The 24,270-nt window shown below is 43.8% G+C and overlaps 1 protein-coding gene and 1 pseudogene across 3 annotated transcripts in view; both read left to right on the top strand.

Moving 5' to 3' along the window:
- ARHGAP22 (Rho GTPase activating protein 22) overlaps nucleotides 1-24,270 on the top strand; it is a 153,360-nt gene that overhangs the window by 107,642 nt on the left and 21,448 nt on the right. Inside the window, exon 4 of one of the 3 annotated variants that reach the window (XM_015593241.2) lies at nucleotides 14,831-14,959. The exons of 1 other annotated variant lie outside the window; for it this stretch is intronic. In XM_015593241.2, the coding sequence (XP_015448727.1) occupies nucleotides 14,831-14,959 (129 nt within the window). Of the gene's footprint in view, nucleotides 1-14,830; nucleotides 15,008-24,270 lie in introns of all 3 variants that reach the window. One more of the 3 variants, XM_015593240.2, reaches the window with a different exon arrangement.
- On the top strand, nucleotides 17,776-17,894 carry LOC112483915 (annotated as a pseudogene).

Genomic DNA, 24,270 nt, shown 5'->3' with positions numbered 1-24,270 from the left:
ATATTTTTTGCCACGCAAATATTTTTAACTTTTATGTAGTGAAATTTTGTTGTGTCTGTTTTTTGTGTCATATTCAGATAGACCTTTCGTACTTCAAGAGCATACAAGATTTCTTCCACGGTTGATCCTGGTTCTTTGATCATTTCATTTTTCATCTTTAAATCCTGAACCATTTGGAATTCTTATTTTGTTATAAGATGTGATATAGGGTCCAACTTGGTAATTTTTAATCCAGTCGTCCTATTTCAGTTATTAAATAATCCATCTTATACTTGCCTGTTTGAAATAACTCCTTAATTTTATTCTGCACCCCCGTATGTGTTTGAGCCTATCTCTGCTTATATTGGGCAGTACCATGCTGTGTTCATTATTGTAGCTGTATACTTCATTTTGATAATTAGTAGGGCTGCTCTGACTTCATTATTCTTTTTTACAAAAATACACATGCTATTTTTGTTTATGAACATTATAGCCATCTTTTCTAATTAAAAAAATACTGTTAGTATTTTATTGTGTTAAATTTACAGACTAAATTAGGAGGAACTGGCATTTTTGTTTTGTTGTCTTCTGTATATGATTGTATGCATTTGTTTCTTTTAATTACAAATAGATTGTGATTTCTGTATATTAAGTTTGTGTCTAGCTACCTTACTGAATTCTTATTGCTTGTAATGGTTTTCAGTTCATGGACTTAGGTTTTCCTCACATATAAATAGATAACTGAAAAATAATAACACCACGTTCTTCCCTCCAGTTTTTATGATTTTATGTTCTTTCTCTCATCTATTGCACTGGTGAATAGTTTCAGGAAAATGTTATATAACAGTGGTGATAGTGGACATTCTTGTATTTTCCCTGGCTTCGACGGGAATGCTGCCATTGTCTCTTGACTAAACACTGTTGACTTTGGGTTTATCCATGTTGAAGAAAGATCTATCCCTATTCAATAGAGACTTTTTATCAAAATGGATGTTAAATGTTGTCAAGTGCCTTCCAAGGTTTCTCCTTAGACCTGGCTGCAGGTCCACTCTGCCCCAGCTAGCTCCAAGACTGCCCCTCCCTAGCAGCTCTTGGGGAGCCAGTGCAAGCAATTAAGGGCCACTTGATTGCTCTTGTGGTCTCTGTACCTGGGTGCTTTCAGCTACAGGAAGTAGAAAAGCCCACCTAACTGGTTCAAATAAAAGGACGTAAGTTATTCTCACAGACTAACTGTGAAACTCAGATAGGCAGCTCCTGGGTCAGCATTTCAGGTGCTCAGCCAAGTGAGGGAGGGTGTGGGCTCTTTCTCCTTCACCTCTGCCCTCCTTGGCCTGTTGGCTTTGATCACTGGCTGGTCAGTGTGGTCACAAGATGGCCACCAAGCATCCCACAGGAAGGGAGGTCATACCCCTTGATGAAGAGGATCTTTTGATAGGTCCTTATGTTGCAGAAAAGTCGCAAAAATCAGAGCAGTGAGAAACCAAGCAGCACTCAGAGAGTTGGAGAACTCGGGTTTCTTATGCAGGTCGTCCCAGAGGAGTTAGCACTCTGAAGATCTGGGCCCCAGAGCTCAGTTGCAACATTGCTAAAATAGAACCTATTTGGCATGGGCTGATTGGTTAATTTGTCCTCAGATAGTTATAAAGCACAGAGAGTTGCTATGGGTTTCTGGCAGTTACAAAGTTACAAAGTATGGGAGTTGCTAGGGGGTACAGGCAGTTACATTTAGTTACATTTGTTGCTTAAACAGAACAAGCAAAAGGGAAGATGAGTCTTTAGTTAATTTCAAGTAAGGCCTATGCAGCAAGCATATCTACAGAAGCAGAACAAAGAGCTGATTAGCCTTTTGAGTGAAAATTCCTCTTCACTTAGAAGTCAGGTTGCCTTTCTCACAAGCTCCTACAGGAACCCTGTGTCTCAGAGGCTGTACTCCAGTTTTAGGGTGGCCTGTAAAGTGCGACTATTTTTCATTTCTTTAAAAAGTGAATGTAATATCCTTTAAGTGCTCATTTTTAATGGCTATGTATGATTCCACCACATTTCTGTATCCCTTTTACTAAGCCATTCCCCCATTTTGGACATTACATGGCTTCTGAGATTGTGCTAGGTTTTGTTGTTGCTGGCCTGGGCGATTTTGAGTTTTGGAACACTCAGTAGCACTCTGTGGCCACTGCCTTTCTCTGGCCAACAATAATTTCACTTTTAGTTCCAGCTCATCAAGAGATTCAATTGACAACCCAGAGTAGGTGCGAGAACCCTACAAAGGACAGGGTACAGTGCGGCTGTGGGGGGCTGCAGTGGGTCCACTGCACACTGACTGCTGGGGCTCTAACCCTTTGCCCTGGAACCAGAAAAATGTTGGAACACATTTTTTTCGATGTGTCTGATTTTCTTTACTGTCCTGGCCCTAAGGGAAGGGGATTCAGTGAGGGCCTTCCTGTGGACTCAGGGTCCTGAAGACAGATAGGCACCTGGCACACTCTGTTCAGGAGACTTTACTGTTTCCCTAGAGATAAAAGAAGTCTCAGCATATCTCAAGGAGGAGAGGGGCTGACATAACACACATGCCCAGTGTAGTGACATTAGGTGCAATCTATGCTGGCCTCCTCACATCCCTGGCTGTATGCTGCTGCAGTGGAGGGGACACAAGACACAAGCCATTGTCTTTTTGTAACTTAATCTCATAATTGACACCCTGTCACTTTTTGCCATGTTCTTCTATTCATTGAAAGCAAATTACTAGATCTAGCTCGCCTTTACAGGTGATTATACAGGGCGTGAATAGCAGGAAGCAGGGTTCACTGGGTGCCATCTTAGAGTTTGCCCACCACAGGGATAGACCCAGGAAGGCAGACTACAGCCAGACTGCATGGGTCGAGATCCTCAATTCTTAAGAGTAGGTTGTGAGTGGCAAGCACTTTAGAAGACCAGTTGGCAAGTAATTTTCTGTTGATAACCAGGGCCACCTGGGAAGCTCCACTTTAATTAGCCAATGTGGCCTCAGATGAATTTCTCTCTCTTCTTGTTTTCTTGTCTGTAAAATGGGTGCCATAACTGCACCACCTTATGGGGTTATTGTAAGGATATTGAGTTAAGATATTCAAAGCCCAGCATATGGTAAACATCCAATAAAACTTGGATTTTTTTAAAGAGAGGTTCCCTGCCACTTCCACAGAGCCCTCCATGTGTACCCCCAATGACCACTGTTATTTATTGAACTCCTACCCTTTTCTAGGTACTGGACTAGTCCCTAGGGATACCAGGGAGACCAAAGGAGGCAAGATCTGCTGTCATGAAACTCATGTTCCTTTAGCAGAGACACAGTAAACAAAGATACAAATAAATAAGCTAATTTCCAATAGTGCTGTGTTGTGTAAAGGAGTATAAGAATCACTGGGCAGGAGGAGCAGTTACTTGACAAAGGTCTCACCTAGGGAAGCTTTCTCTAATGGATGCTTGAGTCGAGGGCTGAAGGTGAGAGGGAGGCAGCCCTACAAACAGCTGAGAGAGTAACAGAGCACCTAGAAGTGCCGAGGTTCTAGTTGGAAGAGGATGAGCTTGAGGAAGAGAAAGGAGACCAGAAAGGTGGATGGCAATAAGGGTAGGCAAGTGGGAGGAGATGTGGTCAGGGGACCCGGAAGCCCAAGGTCACATCAGAGTTGGGTTTTATTCCAAGACAGTAGGCCCTCTGAAGAGTTTTAAGCAGATGTGTCCCATGGTCCAGGTTCCTGATGCTGTGTCCTAGGAGGAATGGGTGATGATAGAGGAGTCCACCAGGCTGGGCAAGGGGGCTGGCTTGGGCTCCCTTGGAGTGATGGAGACACTGTTAGGGTGGCAGCTGATTTCATGGAGAGAATCTAAAACTGCTGAGTTCAAATCTTGGCTGTGCCATTTCTCAGCTGGGTGGCCCTGGGCCACTGGAAGCTCTTGGAGTTCCCACTTCCTAGTCCATAACACAAAGATGACAGTGAATGTAGGGGGTATGAATGCACACATAGCCCAGCCTATGATTTCCTCACCAGAACCTCATGAGATGAGTTCAGTTACTCACTTCTCATTGATGAAAAGATGGAAACATAGAAAGATTATGTGGCCAGTAAGCACATTTATGTATCAGACTTCTCACATGGAGAGGAAAACCCCAAGGCAGAAAACCGGTGGGGCTGGGGTCCAGCCCCTTACCTGCTGTGGGAACGAGATGGACTGGACCCAGTGGTTGCCAGACTGCACTTCCCATATTCTGGTCCAAGAATGCAGGGGAGGAAGTGTGCAAGGTGGAAAGCGCAAGGGATCTGGGTTGGGATTTCCCTTGTAGGAAATGCAGGCAGCCCCCTGTACCAGCGGGGAGCACCGCAGGACTGGCTTGTCCTCCTAGCCCCACCCTGGACAGTCCCTGCTGGGACGCTGAGAAGTACAGAAGTTCCTGGGGAGACAAAAAGGGCCTGGTCCGGCACCTGTGGGCAGAGCAGAGTACGAAGGCAGCCCACAGCTGCAGTCTTTCCTACAAGTTCCCGAGCTGCCTGCCTTTGCACCTGGGTCAGTCCTTGGCCTGACAAGTGCCTGACAGCCCTGCCTCCTACCACAGCCTCACCACTTCCTGCACCATGCCCTTCTGCCCCAACAGGCATCTGAAGAGGAGCAGGCATCTGCCCAGGGGTAAGTGGATAGCTAGGGTCAAGAGTAGGCTTCGGGATACCAGACTAAGGGATGATTAACCCTTGAAGAGCAAGTGTTTGGTGGCTCCAGGTAGGTTAAGAGAAATGAGTGAAGACAGTAGGACACATGGGCGGCTTGGACCCCTGCTCAGGTTTGGAGCCTGGTACAACCTGGCAGAGGTGGGCAGGAGAGGCTGCCCTGGAGACTACAGGAAAACCCAGTCTCCATAGGTGTTGCCCAAAGCTGGTACCACACACATGGGCAGTCTCAGGAGGTCTGAGGGTGGTCTTTCTTCCCTTCCACTCCAGCCTAATCAAGGTTGTCTAAAAGCCATCTAAGCCTGTAGCCACCGGCCAAGTATGGCTATTGAGTACCTGAAATGTAGGTAGTCCCAATTAAGAGGATGTATTGGGATAAAAGTTATTATTCAGAATAATTTTACCTATTATCTTTTTACTTTTTAATGTAGCTACTTAAACATTTAAAATCATAGATGTGGCTTGAATTATATTTCTACTGGACTACACTGCTCCAGACAGCTAGCTGTGTCCCCATACTTGGTCTTTACCTGTGGGAATCCAGCTGTTTAGGGCCATCCTTTGAGCTCCCTGCTCCCCTGAGCAGCCAGTAGAATGATAGTGGGCCCTGTGAAAAATCATACACTGTAGCCGGTGTCATCTTTAAATAGTGACTTCTTTTATCTTTTTACAGATTTTCTGTAAATCCTGGTAGGGGCAGACTAATCCAGATATCATTTGATTAATTACATCAGACTGATAGCGTTTTCACTTGACTGTCATAGCATGAGTCCCATGGGCTACAGTGGTTTACAAAATGCTTTCACATATATCATTTACTCTTTTTTCTTTTATTGTAAAAATTTTTAAATAGTAAAGTTGAAAGATAAGAGTTCTTGTCCTGGAACCCCTGCTGGAATCTGTTCCATTTTGGAGTCACCACCTCTCCCGCAAAGTCATTTCTGTGGATTGAAAAAGAGACTCACAAAAGAAAGTTCTTAAATTCAGGAATTCATAGTGGAAGAAAGCCCAGCTAGGAAAAGCTGGGTTGTGGTCCTGGCTGTCACCGGGGGGCTGGTCCACTTGAACAAGCTGAAGTAGATGAGGGTGGAATCAGGACGGAAGCCAGACTGCCTGGGGTCATAGTTCACTGTTTGTACAGTTCAGGCTTGTTTCTAAACATCTCTGAGCCTCAGTTTCCTTTCCTTTATTATTTTTTTATTGAGATATAATTGACTCAAACATATTAGTTTCAGGTATTCAACATAGTGATTCCATATCGGTATATATTGTGAAATAATCATTTTAAGTCTAGGTAACATTCATCATCATACATAGTTACAGAATTTTTTTCTTATGATGAGAATTTTTAACATCTACTCTCTTAGCAACTTTCAAAATGCAATATAGTATTATTAACTATAGTTGCCATGTTGTACATTACAGTTCCATGACTTACGTATTTTATAACTTATTTATTTATTTATTTTATAAGTTATTTTATAACTTACTTATTTTATAACATGACTTATTTATTTTATAACTGAAAGTTTGTGCCTTTTGACTCTCCACCCATTTTGCCTATCTCCCTCCCTCGCCCCCCCAAGCAACCAACAATCTGTTCTCTGAGCTTGGATGTTTGTTTGTTTGTTTGTTTTTAGATTCCACATAAAAGTGAGAACCTACTGTATCTGTCTTTCTCTGTCTGACTTATTTCACTTAGCATAATGCCCTCAAGCTCCATCCATGTTGCAAATGGTAAGCTTACATTATTTTTTTATGGCTGAATAATATTTCATTGGATATATACATTTTCTTTGGACACTTAGGTTGTTCTCACATATTGGCTATCATGAATAGTTCTGCAGTAAACATGGGGGTACATATGAATTTTTGAGTTAGTATTTTCGCCTTCTTCAGATAAATATCCAGGTGTTGAATTGCGAGATCATATAGTAGTTATATTTTTAATTTTTTGAGAAACCTCAATACTGCTTTCCATAGTGGCTATACCAATTTACATTCCCACCAACAGTGAACAAGGGTTCCCTTTATTCTACATCCTTACCAGCACTTGTTGTCTCTTGTCTTTTTCATGATAGCCATTCTAAAAGGTGTAAGGTAGTTTCTCATTGCAGTTCCCTGATGATTAATGATGTTGAGCATCTTTTCACATACCTGTTGTCTATTTGTATATAGCTTTGGAAAAATGTCTCTTCAGATCCTCTGTCCGTTTGTGTGTGTGTGTGAGTTGTATAAGTACTTTATATATTTTGAATATTAACCCCTTATTAGATATATGATTTGCAAATATTTCCTCCATCCTTTTCTTTAAAATAGGGATAATGACACCGCTTCCCTCGTGAATGCTCAAATTTCTAAGGCTCATCAATTCATTAATATCATGCCTACCTTAGAGTGAGTATTTTGTGTATGTCAGCTACCTAGCTTCTTCTGCTGCTGTTATTAATCTTTCATTTGTCACAGATTCTGTGCATACCCTCCCATGCCAGGCACTGCTCAGCTTGCTGAAGTTGCTTATAAAACTGACATAGTGGGAGTGGGTCAAAAATAAAAAGTATAAATAAGTAAGTCATGTAAACACATAAAATATATGTGTATTGGATTGTGATAAGTGCTATGGAAAAATTATAGTCAGGAATGGGTGTGGGATGTGATGGGTGTTGCAGAGTGAAGTTTAAATAGAGTGACCAGGAAAGATTCCCCAGGGAAGTGATATTTGAGGAAAGACCTGAGGAGGTAAGGGAGAAAGTCGTGCCAGTGTCTGGGAGAACAGCTTTCCAGGCAACAGTAAGGGCAAAGGGAATGCAGGTGCAAAGGCCCTAGCACAGGGGTGTGCCTGGTTGTTCGAGGAATGGCGATGAGCAAAGAGGAGAGCAGAAATGAAGTCCGAAGAGTAGCGAATGAGGGTTTGGGGGGTTTGGAAGACCATTGCAAGGACTTTGCTGAGAAAGGGGCCATTGCAGGATTTTGAACAGAGGGTATGAGCAGCATTGGACCTTAACCAGGTCACTGATTTACTCTTTATCTAAAACAATGCCAGAAAAGGACAATGTATAAGAAACATGGATTTCAAGATACTTGACATCAGGCAATGAAGGACTATGGTCCCCCAAGAGATGGGAAACAAATGACATTAGCCCTGCATATGCCCCAATTTACTGCCCTGAGAAAGTTCCTATCTAGGCTGTGATGCAGGAAGGGGAAACTCAGGTGGAGACAGAGCTTAGAGACCTGGGAGACAAAAGCAGCCAGAGTTTTCAGGATAGGATATCAAGGAGCAAAGAGTTGCTAAGAGAGAAAACTCCCTTGGGAACTCATCACCCCGTGCACTTGAGGAAATTTCTGATTTTATTAATCGAAAAAAAAAACCCAGCTTTTTTTTTTTTTTTCTTTTAGTGACTTTGTTTTTCTGGTTAGCAAAATTTTTTAAAGAGCTAGATAGTAAATATTTTAGGTTTTAAGGTCATATGGCCTGTGCCTCAACTGTCCACCCTGCTGTTGTAAGCGTCTTGCAAGACTAATCAGGGAAGAAAAAAGAGATTATCAGTATCAGAAATGAGAGTGGTGACATCACTAGAGATTCTTCAAATACTAAAAGGATAATAAAGGAATATTATGACCAACTTTATACCAACAAATTCAATGACTTAAATGAAACAATTTCCTTAAAAGATATGAATTATCAAAGCTCACTCAAGAAGACATATGTGTGTGTGTGTGTGTGTGTGTGTGTGTAAATTGAATTTGTTCATTAAAAAAAAACTTTCCCCAAAAGAAAAGTCCATCTCTAGGTGGCTTCGCTGGCGAATTCTACGAAGCATTAAAGAAATAGTAGCAACTCTATACAAACTCTTCCAAAAATATTGAAAAGAAAGGAATACTTACCAACTTATTCTGTGAGGCCAGCATTACCCAGATACTAAAACCAGACAAAGACATTATAAGAAAAGAAAATGGCAGACCAGTATTCTTCATGAAATAAGTTGAAAAATTCTCAACAGAATTTTAGCAAATTAAATCTTACAACATATAAAAAGGATAATACATCATGACCAATTGGGATTCCTCTAAGAATGTAAGATTGGTTTAAGATCAGAAAATCTATCTCTAGTTCTGGTCAAGATGGCAGAGTAGGTAAATGCTGTGCTTGCCTCCTCTCACACCCACATCAAAATTACAGCTACAAAATATCCATTATTAGAAGTCACCTGAAGTCCAGCTGAACAAGAGTCCTACAACTGGGGACACACAGATGAGGCCGCCTCAAGACTGGTAGGAGAGGCAGAGACACAAAATGGGCAGGCCATACCTACATGTGGTAGTTGAGAATCAGGAGAAATATCTCAGCTGCAAAGGTACCCCTGGAAGAGTGATGGATCCCAGCACCACACTGGGCTCCCCAGCCTAGGGTTCCAGTGCTGGGGAGAGAAGTCCCCACAACTTCTGGCTATGAAAACCAGTGGAGATTGTGGCTGAGCGAGATGAAGGGCTGAGAGAGTCGCAGACATGCCTTTTAATGAGCCCGCATGCAGACCTACTCAGTGACAGACTCACTTGCTCTGAGCTCTAGGGCCTTAAAAGGTGCCAGGGACATACGAAGAGGAACTTACGAAGAGTTGTCTTGCTTCAAGACAAGGGCTGGAAGGGCAGCTTTCTCCCAGACAGAAGTGCTGGCAGAGGGTGTTATTTCTTTGTTGAGCCCTCTTCTGCCTGGCTTGCAGACCCACACAGGTGCCATATCTGAGTCTCTATCAACATAGCTAATACTAGTTGCCCCACCCTAGTGATTCCCCGAGATCCTGTCCTTCCCAGTGTGTGAGCCCACCAAAGCCGCTTCCAGTAGATTTTCCATACAAATGGCCTGTCTTGGCTTATGCTGTAGACTTTTCTGAAATCTCTCAAAGGTTCTCAAAACCTAAACAAGCAACATCTTGCCTTGGCGTGCCCGTACCTCTTGCTGAGCAGCCCTAAGCCTGGCACTAGCAGTAGCTGGCTTCAGTTTGCAGCTTGGCCTCTTGAGGCACATCCAAGCCAAGCATGGATGGTGCCCATCTGCAGATTGCTTGGTGGCTCATGCCAGGTGGCCCCAGGCAGGGACCAGGCTGTAGGTGAACTTGGCCTGCGGCATGGCCCTGGCCTGCACACCCAGTGGTGGGGTTTGGTCTGAGCCAAGCACCACCCAGGGCACCACCCACGTCTGAGGATTACACACCGAAAGGACAGACAAGGCAGGCACCAGAGACCCGCTAAAGTGAATACTGCTGTGTACTGTCAGTGCCTGCACAACAGCTCCTTCATTGATCATGACCAGTCATCACAATCAGTGTGAGGGTCAATCCTTCTCATTGATGAGCCAATAGCAACCAAGGCTCAACTATAACAGGAGGACACACACACACCATACAAGGGATATACCTGGAACACCTGTTTCAGGTGATGAGGGAAGGCTGTGCCACTGAGACCCATAGCACACCTACTATATAAGGCCACTTAACTAAGACCAGGAGACATAGCAGCCCTACCTAATACATAGAAACAAACAAAAGTAGACAACCAAAATTGGGCAACAAAGGGACATGTTTCAAATGAAAGAAGAGAACAACGCTCCAGAAAAAGAACTAAACAAAATGGAGATAAGTGATCTACCAGATGCAGAGTTCAAAACATTGGTTATAAGGATACTCAGTGAATGTAGAGGGAGAGTAGATGAACTCAGTGAGAACTTTAACAAAGAGATAGAAAACATCAAAAAGAACCAGTCAGAAATGAAGACTAAAATAACTAAAATGAAGAATGCCTTAGGAGGAATTAACAGTAGGTTAGATGAAGCAGAGGACAGAATCAGCGATTTAGAAGATAAGGTAACAGAAAACACCCAATTAGAACAGTAACAAGAAAAAAGAATCCAAAAAGAAATGAAGATAGTTTAAGGGGCCTCTGGGACAACATCAGGTGTACCAACATTCACATCATAGGGATACCAGGAGGAGGAGAGAGAGAGCAAGGAATTGAAAACTTATTTGAAGAAATAATGACAGAAAACTTCCCTAACCTGGTGAAGGAAATAGACATACAAACCCAGGAAGCACAGAGAGTTCCAAACAAGATGAACCCAAAGAGGTCTGCACCAAGAGACATCATTATTAAAATGCCAAAGGTTAAAGATGAAGAGAGAATCTTAAAAAGCAGCAAGAGAAAAGCAGTTAGTTACCTTCAAGGGAGCTTCCATAACACTGTCCGCTGATTTCTCAACAGAAACTTCGCAAGCCAGAAGGGATTGGCAGGAAATATTAAAAGTGACAAAAAGCAGGAGCCTACAACCAAGGTGACTCTACCCAGCAAAGCTATCATTTAGAATCAAAGGACAGATAAAGAGATTCTCAGATGAGAAAAAACTAAAGGAGTTCATCGACACCAAACCAGTATTACAGGAAATGTCAGAGAGACTTCTTTAAGAAAAAGAAGGAAAAAGAAAAAAAGATTAAAAAAAATGAATAAAATGGCAATAACTACATATCAAGAAACAGTTACTTTAAATGCAAGTGGATTAAATGCTCCAGTCAAAAGATAGAGTTGCTAAATGGATAAGAAAACAAGACCCCTACATATACTGCCTGTAAGAGGCTCACTTCAGATCGAAAGACACACAGAAACAAAAAAAATTTTAATAAGAGAAAGACACAGAAACTGAAAGTAAAGGGATTTAAAAAGATGTTTCATGAAAATTCAAACAAACAAACAAAATTTGGGGTAGCAATAGTCATACCAGGCAAAATAGACTTTAAAACAAAGGCTATAACTAGAGACCAAACAAACAAACAAACAAACAAAACCCCAGTTATCCTACTTCTGGGTATTTATCTGAAGAAACCCAAAACAATACTTTGAAGGGACATGTTCCCTCATATGTTCATTTTAGCATTATTTATAGTAGTCAAGATATGGAGGCATCCTGGATGTCCATCAATGGATGAATGGATAAAGAAGAGGTGGTCCATATATACAATGGATATTACTCAGCCATAAAAAAAGAATGAGATCTTGCCATCTGCAACAACATGGATGGACCTAGAAGGTATTGTGCTGAGCAGAGTAAGTCAGACAGAGAAAGATAAATGCCATGTGGAATCTAGAGAACAGGATAAAAAGTCAAACAACAGAAACAAGGTCATAGATATAGAGAGCATTTTGATGGTTGTCAGATTGGGAGGTGAGGGGAGAGGTAATGGTGGGAGGGGATTAAGAAGTACAAATTGGTAGTTACAAAATAGTCATGGGGATGTAGAGTATAGCATGAGGAATATAGTCAGCAGTATTGTAATAACTATGTATGGTGTCAGATGGGTACTGGACTTATTGGGGAGACCACTTCATAAGTTATATGTCTAATCACTGTGTTGTACACCTGAAACTAATATAATATTGTATGTTAACTCTAATTAAAAAAATAAAAATAGAAAAATTAAAAAAGGAAGAAAATCTGTCAATATAATTCATATTAACTAAAAAAAATCATGTTATATCTCAATAGATACAGAAAAGACTTTTGACAAAATCCAACATTTATTTCTGATAAAAATTCTCAGTAAACTAGAAATAGAAGAGAACTTCCTCAACCTGAGAAAGGATGTCAACAGACTTAAGAGGTCTTAAATACAAATTCAGAAGCCCACTCAATAAAAGGAAAAAATTGATAAATTAGGCTTAATCAAAATTTTAAACTTCTGCCTTTGGAAATACACATTAATAGAATGAAAAGAAAAGGCACAGACTGAGAAAAATATTTGCAAAGCATATATCTGATAAAGGACTTGTATCCAGACTATGTAAAGAGCAGTCAAAACTTAATGTTGAAAAAATGAACAACCCATTTAAAAAATGGACAAAAGATTTCAACAGATATTTTACCAAAGAAGATACACAGATAGCAATTAAGTACATAAAAAGATATCTAACATCATTAGTCATTTGGGTCATGCAAATTTAAACACAATGTTGTACTGCTACACACCCATTAGAATGGCTAAAAGTAAAAAGGCTCACCACACCAAGTGTTAGCAAGGAAGTGGAGGAACTGGAATGCCTGTGCACTGCTGGTGGGAATGTAAAGTGGTACGATCACTTGGAAAACAGTTTGTGGTAATTGCTTAAAAAGTTAAACATACATATAAAAAATATGTACATAGATTAAACTTACATGCATGAAAAATACATTAAAAGTTAAACACAAAGATTTAGAGCTAGATCCTGCGCAGGGGCATAGCTGGACCTTAGAGTGTCTGTCAACATCTGGGCAGGGCAGATCCAAGTTTTGTAGACGAAGTTTATATGAAACTTATGTGATTGGGGTGGTCCTCTTTAGGAAAAATAATTGAAAAATGAGAAATTCATATTAGGTACAAACCTGTGTATTCATTTTAGATGAACAGGAAACCACAACAAGTTCTTGCAGCCATGGACCTCCAGGTCCCTTCCCTTTCTTCTGAGTCATCTTGAGACCCTTTTCCAGAAAAGCTTATGCAAAAAAGTTTCCTGTTAGCATCCAGCTCCCCCTCCCGCCAGGAACACTCAGTCATCCCAGCTCTCATAGTCCATGTGGTGTGGGGACCTAAAGATGCAGATCCACTGTCTGTGCCCCCATGAATGACCCTTGCAGCCGGCTGAGCTGTAGGTGCAGTCTTTCCTTTCGACAGGTCCACACTGCCTCTTGGGATTCTGCTGTCTCTGCTTCTGCCCCAAGCATACTTCCTTGCCACCTCTGCAGCTCTGCTGACCAGTAGCTTCATGGACTCAAAGGAACAGGGCTGTGTGTGTAGTGGAGGACTCCAGAAGGCAACCTAGGGCCCTGGCAGTCTTATCTTCATGTTCACCACCCTCCTGAGCTTTGGGCCCTATGGGCCTCTCCAGCCTGCTTCCCCACTACAGCCGCAGGCCTTGCTTCTAGTGTCCCCTCAGCAAGGATGCACTCCTTCCCATGCCCCAGCCCTCAGAGCAGCCTCATTTGTGTCTCTAGTCCTTAGCTACCTTTCTGTGAACATTATCAGCCCAACTCCTCATTTGTAGGAGATGGCAGGAGCATGGGGTGAGTCAGCCCAGAGCTAGAGACTGAATCCCTGACTGTACTATATATTAGCTATGTGAGTTCAGACATGTTCTTTAATCACTCTGTGCTTCAGTTTCCTCATCTGTAAAATGCAGATAGTAACAGTACCTCCCTCAGAGTCACTGTGAAGATTAAAGAATCCTAAGAGGGCAAATGTATCTGTCAGCTTTGTTCATTTAAGTGTCTGCAGCTTCTAGAAGAGTCCCAGGCATGTACCAAGCACTCAGTAAGCCCTTGCTCCTGTCTGGTCTCCATCCTGGGCTTGTGGGCTCTAGCAAGAACCATCTTGGGTATCACAGTTCTCACCATTGCCATCCTGTCCCCTTGGGAACATGGGTTCCTGGGACTCACCCCACTGGCAGACTGTCCTAGTTAGGGTCTGAGGCCCTGGGACCTTAGGCAAGTACATAGGCAAGTTACATATTACGGGATTTTGGGGGGGTGCCATAAAGACAAGATCATTCTTGAAAATTTCTTAAATTACCTATGAACTTTAGTGTAAATGGTCTATACACATAAAGAATAATTCATTTACATGTGAAAGATTAATTCATTTACACATGAAAACATGAGAACCACTGGAACTCCTTAGGGAAAAAGTCAGTTTGCAAACAGCTGTCTGAGCTTCCCCATCCACATTCCTTTAGCTAAGGATCTAATGTCTAGCTGTGAGCAGAGGCAGGTGCAAACTTCTGGAATGGTTACTCTGGGTATGAACTTTTCTAAGCTGGCCTCAAATCTGAATGCTTTTTTCCTAATAGTGCCCTAGGATGATTTTAATGATTTCAGATTTATATGGAAAAATAAGACTAAGGGAGAAAAGAGAAATCTAAAAGTTCCCCAAAGACAGATGAGTGAGGTGTGAGGGACGGGCTGCAAAATTAGAACCCAAAGCGTGGCCATTGCTGAAAGGTGTTGGAGAGAGGGCTTTCTTGCAGCCCAGGTGGATAAAAACGAACCCGTGCCTGGGCTGAAGAGAGTGCTGTTGGGAAGGGCACCCGGTATCTGCCCAGGGGTCCCTGCAGTAAGCCTGTGTCTCCCTGTCTTGCAGGTGGTGCCGGGGAGCGGGAGAAGGTGCCGGCCAACCCTGAGGCGCTCCTGCTCATGGCCAGCTCCCAGCGTGACATGGAGGACTGGGTGCAGGCCATCCGCCGGGTCATCTGGGCCCCGTTTGGTGGAGGTACTGCCCGTAGCCCGCATGCTCACCCTCTAGAACCCTTGCCTCCAGGTAATCATGCCCTTTGCCTCCCACTGGGCCTGCAGGACTCTGCTCGCTCAGGACTCCCTGGCTGTGCCCATGCTTCTTCTGGCATGTAGGCAGTGTCATCCTCTTCTGCTGCAGGCCCCCAAGAGCTCCTCGTCAGGTGCACCAAGAAAGCCCTGGCAGGGGAAATCAGGGCCACTTTTCAAAGACACGCCCTCCTCCAACCAGATAGTCCTATAGCTTTTGCGTACTTGCCTCTCTGCATCAGACCCCTGCAGGACACTGGGAGTGTGTGAGGTGGTCTGCACATAGTCCAGAAGTGGATGCTCACGGGGTCATATCAGATGCCTAAGTACAGCTTCCTTCTTGCTGAGCCATGTGGGGCTCTTGCACTGCCTACAGAACTCACCCCCTAATATGAAAGCTGCAGTTCCCATTTACTCACTTCCTCCTTTATTCATTCAAAACACTTACTGAATGCCTAAAATGTACTGGGTTGCATTCTAGATACTGGGAATTTAGTGGTAAACAAAGTAGATGATGCCTCCACCCTCCCATCACCTCCTTTGTCCCGTGGGAGACAGATGGTAGGCATATAAACATGTCCCATGATGTCTAGTAGTGAGAAACCCAATGAGCAAAGTAAAGCTAAGTGGGAGGACAGATAGTATGTGTTAGAGGTTGTAGCCCACCAGGAGAATGCTGAGGGAAGAGCATTCAGGCAGAGGGACCAGCAAGTGAAAAGGCCCTGAGGTAGGGTTGAGTGATGGGTACACAGGAATCTCAGGAAGGCCAGGTGGTCTGAGGGAGTGAGGATAAGAAAGTGGAGGACCTCTGAGGTGACAGAGGTTGCCGAGACCTTGGGGACATGACGGGGATTACAGCTTTTGTTCTAAATTGATGGGGCATCAGGAAGAGCTCTGAGCAAGAGACAGATACTACCTGACATAGATTTATAAAAAGAGCCCTCTTGGCTGCTGCCATGTAAGGGATAGACCATAGAGAGACAAGAGCGGATGCAACATGCTGGGACAGTCATGAGACAAGGGTCACAGGGGCATGGGATGGCGTGGGAGTGGAGAAGATAGTGAAGAATGGTCAGCTGTATATGGGTTCTGAAGGTAGAGCTGCTAGGTTTTGCTGATGGTCTGGAAATGGGGTAGAAGAGAAAGGAAAGATGACTCCCATCTGTGGAGTTGCTGTCTCTGTAGGTTGGTGCCTCTATGAAGTCATCACGAAAAGAGCTTTTAGAAGGGGTTACCACGCCAGGTAGACTAGGATCACTGATTCTCTGCTGAATGTGGAGACCAGGGCCTTCAGGCTGGCTGGGTTCTGACCATGAGCCATGGATGCCCTTTCTCTCCCCACACAGTATTTAATTGGTGCCACGTCCAGGCAAAGAGAGAAGCTTATTTTTAGGGGCTCACAGCTCATCTGCATATCCTGCATGCCCTGTAGACTGAGCCTCTTCCTTCACTCCTCACCTCACCAGTTCTCCTCTTTCATTCCTGGCTACGGAATTCGCGAACTTTTCATAGAACCACAAATCTCTCATGCAGAAGAGTCATTATGACTTTGAAAGTCAAAGTTTTCTCCTTGGCTTCATAAATGGCCTCACATTGTTAGCCATGGCCTCCCTGCCCTCTGATGATTGCAGCAAATATGACCCATAGCCCCAGTTTAATTGGCCTGGCAGAGCCCAAGCCCACCCAGGGATTTCTGCAGCCTCTATGGGCCTCCTGTGGTGCAAGGTGGTTGAAAGTGAACTGGTGGATCAGAAGAGAGACCAGAAGCAGACTTCCATGCAGCTAGACTTTGCTTTATGACAGGTGACACCTTTGAGTACTAGGAAAAGAGAATATCATCATGATCTTGTGGCAGAGAAAGATTTTTTAAAAATGAGTTACTAAAAGCATTAATCTTTTAGGAAAATATAGACAAATTGTGCCACATAAAATGAAGAGCATCTGTTCTTTAAAACATAGATTTTAAAAATGAAAAGACAAGCTATAGGTTAAGAGAAGGTATTTGCGACATGTACAACCATCAAATGACTTACATCTCAAATTTGACTTACAAACCAATAAGGAAAAGACAGACAAGCCTGTGGAAACACACTCAAGAGACTTGTACAGGCACTTCGCAAAAGAAGAAATCCTCATGACCAAAGAACATAGTCGATGGTGTTCAACTTTATTAGTAATCAGGGAAATGCAGATTTAACCACAGTGTGATTCTTCTACTCACCCACCAGCATGACTGAATGAAAAAGATGACAGATTCCAAGCAGTGATGAAGATAGTGAACTACAGACACTTGCATATTCTGATAGGAAAGTAGTTTGGCAATATCTGCAAAAGTCAGCACTATGCACACCTGTCAGCGATTGCACTGCTAGGCATGTCCCAAAGTCAGCGATTGCACTGCTAGGCATGTCCCAAAGAGGAATATGTGCACGGGTATGCCAGGAGACTTGTACGTGTCACATGTTCACAGCAGCCATATTTGTGACGGACTGATGCCAACCGAGTGTTTAACAACAATATAATGGATAAATTAATACATTTCATTCTTAGAAAACTCATAACAGTGAGTTTAACTACAGCTCAATCCAATAAGCCTGAATCCTAAAAACATAATGTGGAACTAGGAAAGCCCAATAACGAGCTTTATGATTCAATTTATAAAAAGTTGAAAAACAAGGCAGAAGTATACTATATTATTTATGGATGGATAAATAGGCAGCAAAAATGTAGAGAAGCAAAGAAATGAATGACATAAAAGTCAGGATGGTCTATGGCCATGCCATCCTGAACGTGCCTGATCTCATCTGATCTTGGAAGCTAAGCAGTGTTGGGCCTGGTTAGTACTTGTATGGGAGACCACCTAGGAAGACCAGGTGCTGCTGGCGTTTTAAAAAAAAAAAAGTAAGGATGGTAGTCATAGTTACACAGATGTTTATTTTGCAATATTGTGCTAATCTGTACACATACACTATAAGTACTTTTCTGGATATTTGCATATTTCACTATAGAAATAATAAAAGATAAATCAAAGAATGAAAGAAGAGAAACTGCAGGTCGAAGAGTCTAAGTAATTTGCTGAAGACAACACAGCTAGTCAGGGAGCAGAGCTGAAAAATGAAGTCTGATGTTCTGAGCCCAAAGGCCATGCTTTGTCCCAATCCATGCAGGACACTATCATGCATGGTTTACCTGCACTCAGTGTGCTGGCTCCCCTGCCCAAGCATTTTTCTTTCTCTCTGTCTCTATCTCTGTCTCTCTCCCTACATCTCTGTGTTTGCTCAGAATAAGGACCCTTTGCAGAAACCCATGTAGAACCCAGATTCACCTCTCCTCCAGGCTCCCCAGCATCAATCAAACTTCTCAGGCTGTGCTAAGTGCTGAAGAACTTGCAAGAATTATAATAGGAACCTTCATCAAAGGCGCTTATCTCCTTTCTACCAGAAATAGAGAGGAAACGCAGAAATCCCAGGGGTTAGTGATGGCAGACATGTCTGGGCAAGCATGGGCACTCACAGGTGGGCTCAGTCAGCTTCTGGAGGTTTCCTGGTAAAGCTGTTATTAGCCTGAGTTCCCCTGGAAAGGAGGCTTAGAGGATCAGTGCTTCTTTCACTGTTTAATAACGGAGCCCAGGAGCCCTTTCAAGCATGTTTGTTCTGGCAGAGAGTGGGCTGCCTCTGACAGACACGAATGGGCAGCGTTCCTGCAGCAGTTAAGGGAGAGCCCGGGCATCCCCACAGAGAAAACTGGGGCAGGCCAGTGGGTCGGGGGAGCCTGTTACTGCTGATGGCCTGCCAAGGGTGGCCCTGACTGGAGTGTGTTTTGTCTGGCCATTCATTGATTCATTTCTTCATTCAGCCAGTTAGTCATTCACTTGAGAATATATTCTAGGGGCTGGGGATACAGCAATGAGCAGGAAAGATAAAGACTGTCCATGTTGGAAAAGTAGCAAAGAGGCCAGGTGGCTGGAGCAGAGTCTGTGAAAAGGGAGAGAGGAGGAAACAGGTCAGAGAAGTAATCAGTAGGTGGTAAATCAGTAGGGCCTTGTGGTCATAAAGGTGACTCTGGCTTTTCCTCGGAGTGAGGTGCCATTGGTAGGTTTTGAATAAAGGAGTGGCAGAGCCTGACTCAGGTTCTAACAGGATCCCTCTGGCTGCCATGTTGAGAATAGATGAAAGAAGGCAATGATGAAATAGAAAGTCCAGTTAGGAGCTTATTACATAATCACGTAGGTGAGAGATGATGGCAGCTTGGCCCAGGCTGGTGTTGGTGATGAGAAGTAATTGATATATTTTGAAGGGAGAGCCAATAGTACTTCCCTGTTGGAATGGAAGAAAAGTGTAAGAGAATAAGAGAAGTCAAGGGTAACTCCAAGAGATTTTGATCGAAGCAACTGGAAGGATGGATTAGCTATTAACCGAGATGAGATAGACCACAGAAGTATATTTGTTTGGGAAGAGGATCAAGATTTCACTTTGGGCCTTAGTCTGAGATACCTGTGAGAGTTTCAAGTTTAGACGTCAAGCAGGCAGTTAGACATTTAAGTCTAGAGATTTAGGAGAGAGGACTGTGTTGGAGAGCAAATGTAGGGTGCCATTGATACATAGATGGGGTTTGAAACCATGAGGATGGTTGAGATAGCAAGAAAGTTTAAGGAGAACAGAACCAGGGCTGAGTCATGCTCCCTGGTAAGAAGTCAGGGAGCAGAGGAGAAGCCAGCAGAAGGGGCTGGCAAGGAGGGCCAGTGAGGGAGGGCAGCTGGGAGTGAGTAGGATCCCTGAGCTGAATGAAGAGAGTTTCTAAGGAAGGAGGAGTCATCAGCTGCAGCACGCACTGCTAATACATCAGTCAGAAGAGAATGGATATTGAAAATAGTTCACTGGTGACTTGGACAAGGGTGGTTTTGGTGGAGAGCTGGAGATAAAGCCTGAAAATAGTGAGTGTAAGAAAGGATAAGAGGAGGGGAATTGGAGTGTGAGCATAGCTAACTCAAGAAATTTGCTGTAAAGGGAAAAAGAGAAATGAGACAGCTGGAGGGGAAAGTCAGGTGGAGGGTTCTGTTTTATTTTGTTTAAGTTGGGAGACAAAACAGCAATGCAAAAGACTGATGGTGCAACAGAGGGAGAGGAAAATTGCTGCAGCACCATTATCTCTTGTGGATATAGATGCAAAAATGCTCAACAAAATACTTACAAATTGAATCCAGCAATATATGAAAGGATTATACACCATGACCAAATGAGATTTATCTCAGGAATGCAAGGTTGGTTTAACATTCAGTTTAACCACCTGCAAATCAGTCAGTGTACTACATCAGTAGAATAAAGGGCAAAAGCCACATGATCATATCCATAGACTCAGAAAAAGCATTTGATAAAATTTGGCACATTTTCATGATGAGAATACCCACTGGTTTAGGGATAGAAAGGAACTTTCTCACCCTGCCAGAGGGCACCTACAAAAATTCACAGATAATATCATACTTTATGGAGAAAGACTGGATGCTTTTCCTCTAAGACCAGGAACAAGACAAGGATTCTTACTTTCACCATTTCTATTCAGCATTGTACTGGAAGTCACGGTCAGAGCGATTAGTCAAGAAATTGAAATAAAATTCATTAAAATTCAATTAGATTGAAAAGGAAGAAAGAAATATCTCTATTTGAAAATCTTAATAAATCCACTAGAAAACTATTAGAATTATAAAAATTCTGCAAGACAATATATACAAATCATTGTATTTCTATACAGTAGCAGTGAGTGAGCAAACTGAAAATAAAATTAAGAAAACTTATAGCATCCAAAAGAATAAAATACTTATGAATAAATTTAAAAGAAATACGAAGTTTAATACTCTCAAAAGGACAAAACGTTGTTGAAAGAAATTAAAACCCAAATAATGGAAAGACGTTTCATGTTCATGGATCAGAAGACTAGATATTGTGAAGAGGGCAACACTCCCCAGTGGATCTCAGGACTTCTGTGCCCCCCTCCAGGAACGAGGTCCCAGGAGGCCCCATCAGGCAGCACCTCCCAGCTAGCTCTCTGTGAGAGGGGAAAGAAGAGAGTCACAGTGCACCCAGGGCTGCCCAGCTTACATGGGCGAGTCCTTGCCTGGTTATCTGGAGAGAGCCTGCAAACCCTTGAAAGTGGGTCTTATGTATATAGGAAGGTGCTTAGCAAAGCCAGTTGCATTGAAGTGTGAAATAGGGCAGAATGAGCACAGGTTTTAGCACCAGGCTGTGGTCTGGCTGTAATCTGGTTCTTCCCCTTGTTTGTGTGACCTGGGGCATACCACTTAATCCTTTCTCTGTGTCCTTGTTTGCAAAATGGGAATAAGAATATCTTCTTTGCAGGATTGTCATGAGAATCAGAAGAGAAAGAGGGTACAAAATGCTCGGCACTCTTTTAGTACTAAGTAGTCCTCATCTATTCAACACAGATCATCTGCCATGTACAGGCAGGGGACATGACAGGGAAGAAGAGATCAGACAAAGCTTCCACCCTACTCCCCAAGATGGACAATGACAAGGACAGCACATCACATGGCATAAAGCAGTGGTTTCCAAATGTTAGCTAGCATCAGAATCACTCAGAGGAAGGCTTGTGAAAATAGACTGCTGGCTCCACCCACAGAGTTTCCAACTCACTTGGGTGAGGCCCTAGAGTTTGTATTTCTAAGTACTGCTGGTTTGGGGCCCACATTTTACTACTGTATTTTAGAAGGTGGTGAGTTCTATTAAAAGGAAAAAAATAGAGCAGTTTTAAATAACAGTGGTGAGTATGAGCCTAATGAAAGAGTGGTATTCACACAAAGTCTTGAAGAAGGTGAGATAGTGGGCCAAAAGGATGATGCTGGAAGTGTGCTGGTCCATGGCCACAGCTTAGGCAAGAGCAGCAAACATCTGATGTGGTCTTGAACCAGCACCAAGGCAGGTAGGTAGGAGGGAGTGAGGGATGGGGCCAGATGGGTAGAGACCTGATGGCTGAGGCCTTGTGGGCCTGTGTAAGGAGGTAAGCTTTTACTCCTAAGTGAAATGGGAAAGGAAGCACTGAAATGGGAAAGGAAGGCTTTGAGCTGAGGAATGATGTAATCTGATATATAATTTTAAAGGACCACTTTGACTGCTGACTGGAGAGGTACAAGGGATAGCTGGAGACATATATGTAGTAATCCAGGCACGAGACAGCTCCTCTCTCTATGGTGGGTTGTGGTGAAAGTGATCAGATTCCAACTCTGTTTCAAAAACAGGACCCACAAGATCTGGATGCGGGTGTGAGGGAAAGGGAACAGTGAAGGTGGACTCCAGGGGGCCTGGCTGAGAGCTGGAAGGATGGAGTTGTTATCAACAACCAATAGGGGAAGATTCAGTGTAGAGCAGATTTGGGAGGTCATAGCAAGGCCATAGCTCCATTTGAACACTTTTGAGTTTGAGATGCCTTTGAGTACTCAAACCCGTCAGAGATGCTGAGTGGGCAGTTGGATGCAAGAGTGTGGGGGATCAGCATTAGCGTTCAATAATCAGTATGACATGGTAACTATCCCACCTACAGGCTAGCCAGTACTACCAAGCAAAGCCCAGAAGTTTTTTGTCCCAGCCTCACAAGCAGCAGCATGGAGTGATAGTCCTGGAGCAAGGAGGCTGGCCTGGGAATGGTGTCCCTGACTGGAGTGACCACTTTGTGTGGGGAGGGGCATGAGGGGCCAGGCAGCAGGCCTGTAGTGGCCATCAGAGCCTCACTACCCCAGCCCAGCTGTGTGGCTCCAAACCTCTGCAGAATTTCCTCTGACCTGCCAGAGCCAATTTTTCTGCCCTCAGCTTCTTCACAAATCATGGGGGAGAGGATGGAGTGCACACAGATGCAGCTCCCAGAGGCCACAGGGCAGGACACTTGACATGGAGAAAATCCTAGCCTCAGGACAACTTGGAGGGACACAAAGCAACCTTTTTAATCCAGCTAGTAGTGGTTTTAATTTGCTGGAATGACATCTCTAAACGGAAGACTTCAAGGCACAATCAGGTCAGAACACAAGGTCACTGGCCCCAGCCTAGGCTGGCAGTGGTGGAGCCCGAGATCCTAGTGGATCATTTCTTCCCAGTGCTGCTTCACCATAACCCAACTCTTCTGGAAATTCAAGAAAAAGGAGTCTTATTTCCAGTTCTCCTGAATGTAACCTGGCAAGCCAGGAAGGCTTAGGCCTTTCCTGGCATTCCTTCCTAAAGGGAAAAGAAAGGACTGTTGCTGACCTGGGCTGGGCTTTGGGTCACTAAGCCAGCAGGAGCACTTGAGCCTCATTCTGGTGCCCTTGGCCCAATGTAGTAGGCTCTGAGGGTCCACATGCTAGGTGGAGGATGCGATATCCTACAAGTCTTGGACTCCGTCTGGGCCTCAGGCTCATAAAGGGCAGAAAGGGCCTCTTCTGGGCATAGGGGTTGGCTCACAGTAGCCTTGGGCCTCCTTCCCTGCACTGCTCCAGGAGCCTGTATACTTGAATCCCCAAGGCAGGGGAAACAGCCCCAGCCACAGTCCCCACTGACAGGGAGGCCAGGAAGCCTGGAGCTGTTTACCAGGAGAACAGAGGCTGAGAAATAGTGCCTTATCTTGAGAGAGCCTGGCAAGGCAATGAGAGTGATTTACAGAGAGTCGCTCTTGGGGGCAGGACGCTAACTATTCAACTGCCTTTTACCAACTTTGCTGGATCCTTTCATCCTTCTTCCTTCCCAGCAGCTGTGATGGGAATGCCCTGTCAGCTTGACTTGCCAGGATTCAGTGTGTACCAAGGAGAGCCTAGATCACAGGCCAGAAAAGAGTGCATCATGGTCACTTATCAGATAAGGCCAGTGCAGGGTGTTGTGCCAGCCATGCACAATGCATCAGCAACCCAGCCACAAGTGGAGAGGTTGGGCACAGAGAGGTAGCCACTAGCCAGGACAGCTAACGTTTATTCAGAATGTCCTTGTGCTGAATGAGTTCTGCATCTCTGACCCTCACAACAGCCCAATAACAGAAACTGGTCCTGTTATAGCCCCTTTACAGGTGAGGAAACTGAGCATCAGGGAGGTGCAAGTGATCTGTCCAGGTCACAAAGAAGTAGGTGGGAAGCTGGCGTTCTAACCCAGTTCTGATAGAGCTCAGAGCCCTGGTGCTGGATGCCTGCTGTAGAGAATAGGATGCCTGGAGACCTTCCGGCGTCCTATGGTCCAGTTCTCTGGCCCTCAGCTTCTTCCAGTCAGCCTTGGTCCTCCCCATCACTAAGGAAAG

The sequence above is a fragment of the Pteropus alecto genome, unplaced genomic scaffold, assembly GCF_000325575.1.
Source record: "Pteropus alecto unplaced genomic scaffold, ASM32557v1 scaffold287, whole genome shotgun sequence".
In the NCBI taxonomy this organism is placed as follows: Eukaryota; Metazoa; Chordata; class Mammalia; order Chiroptera; family Pteropodidae; genus Pteropus; species Pteropus alecto.
The sequence above is the reverse complement of the archived record's forward strand: the minus strand, read 5'-3'. Positions and strand labels throughout refer to the sequence as shown.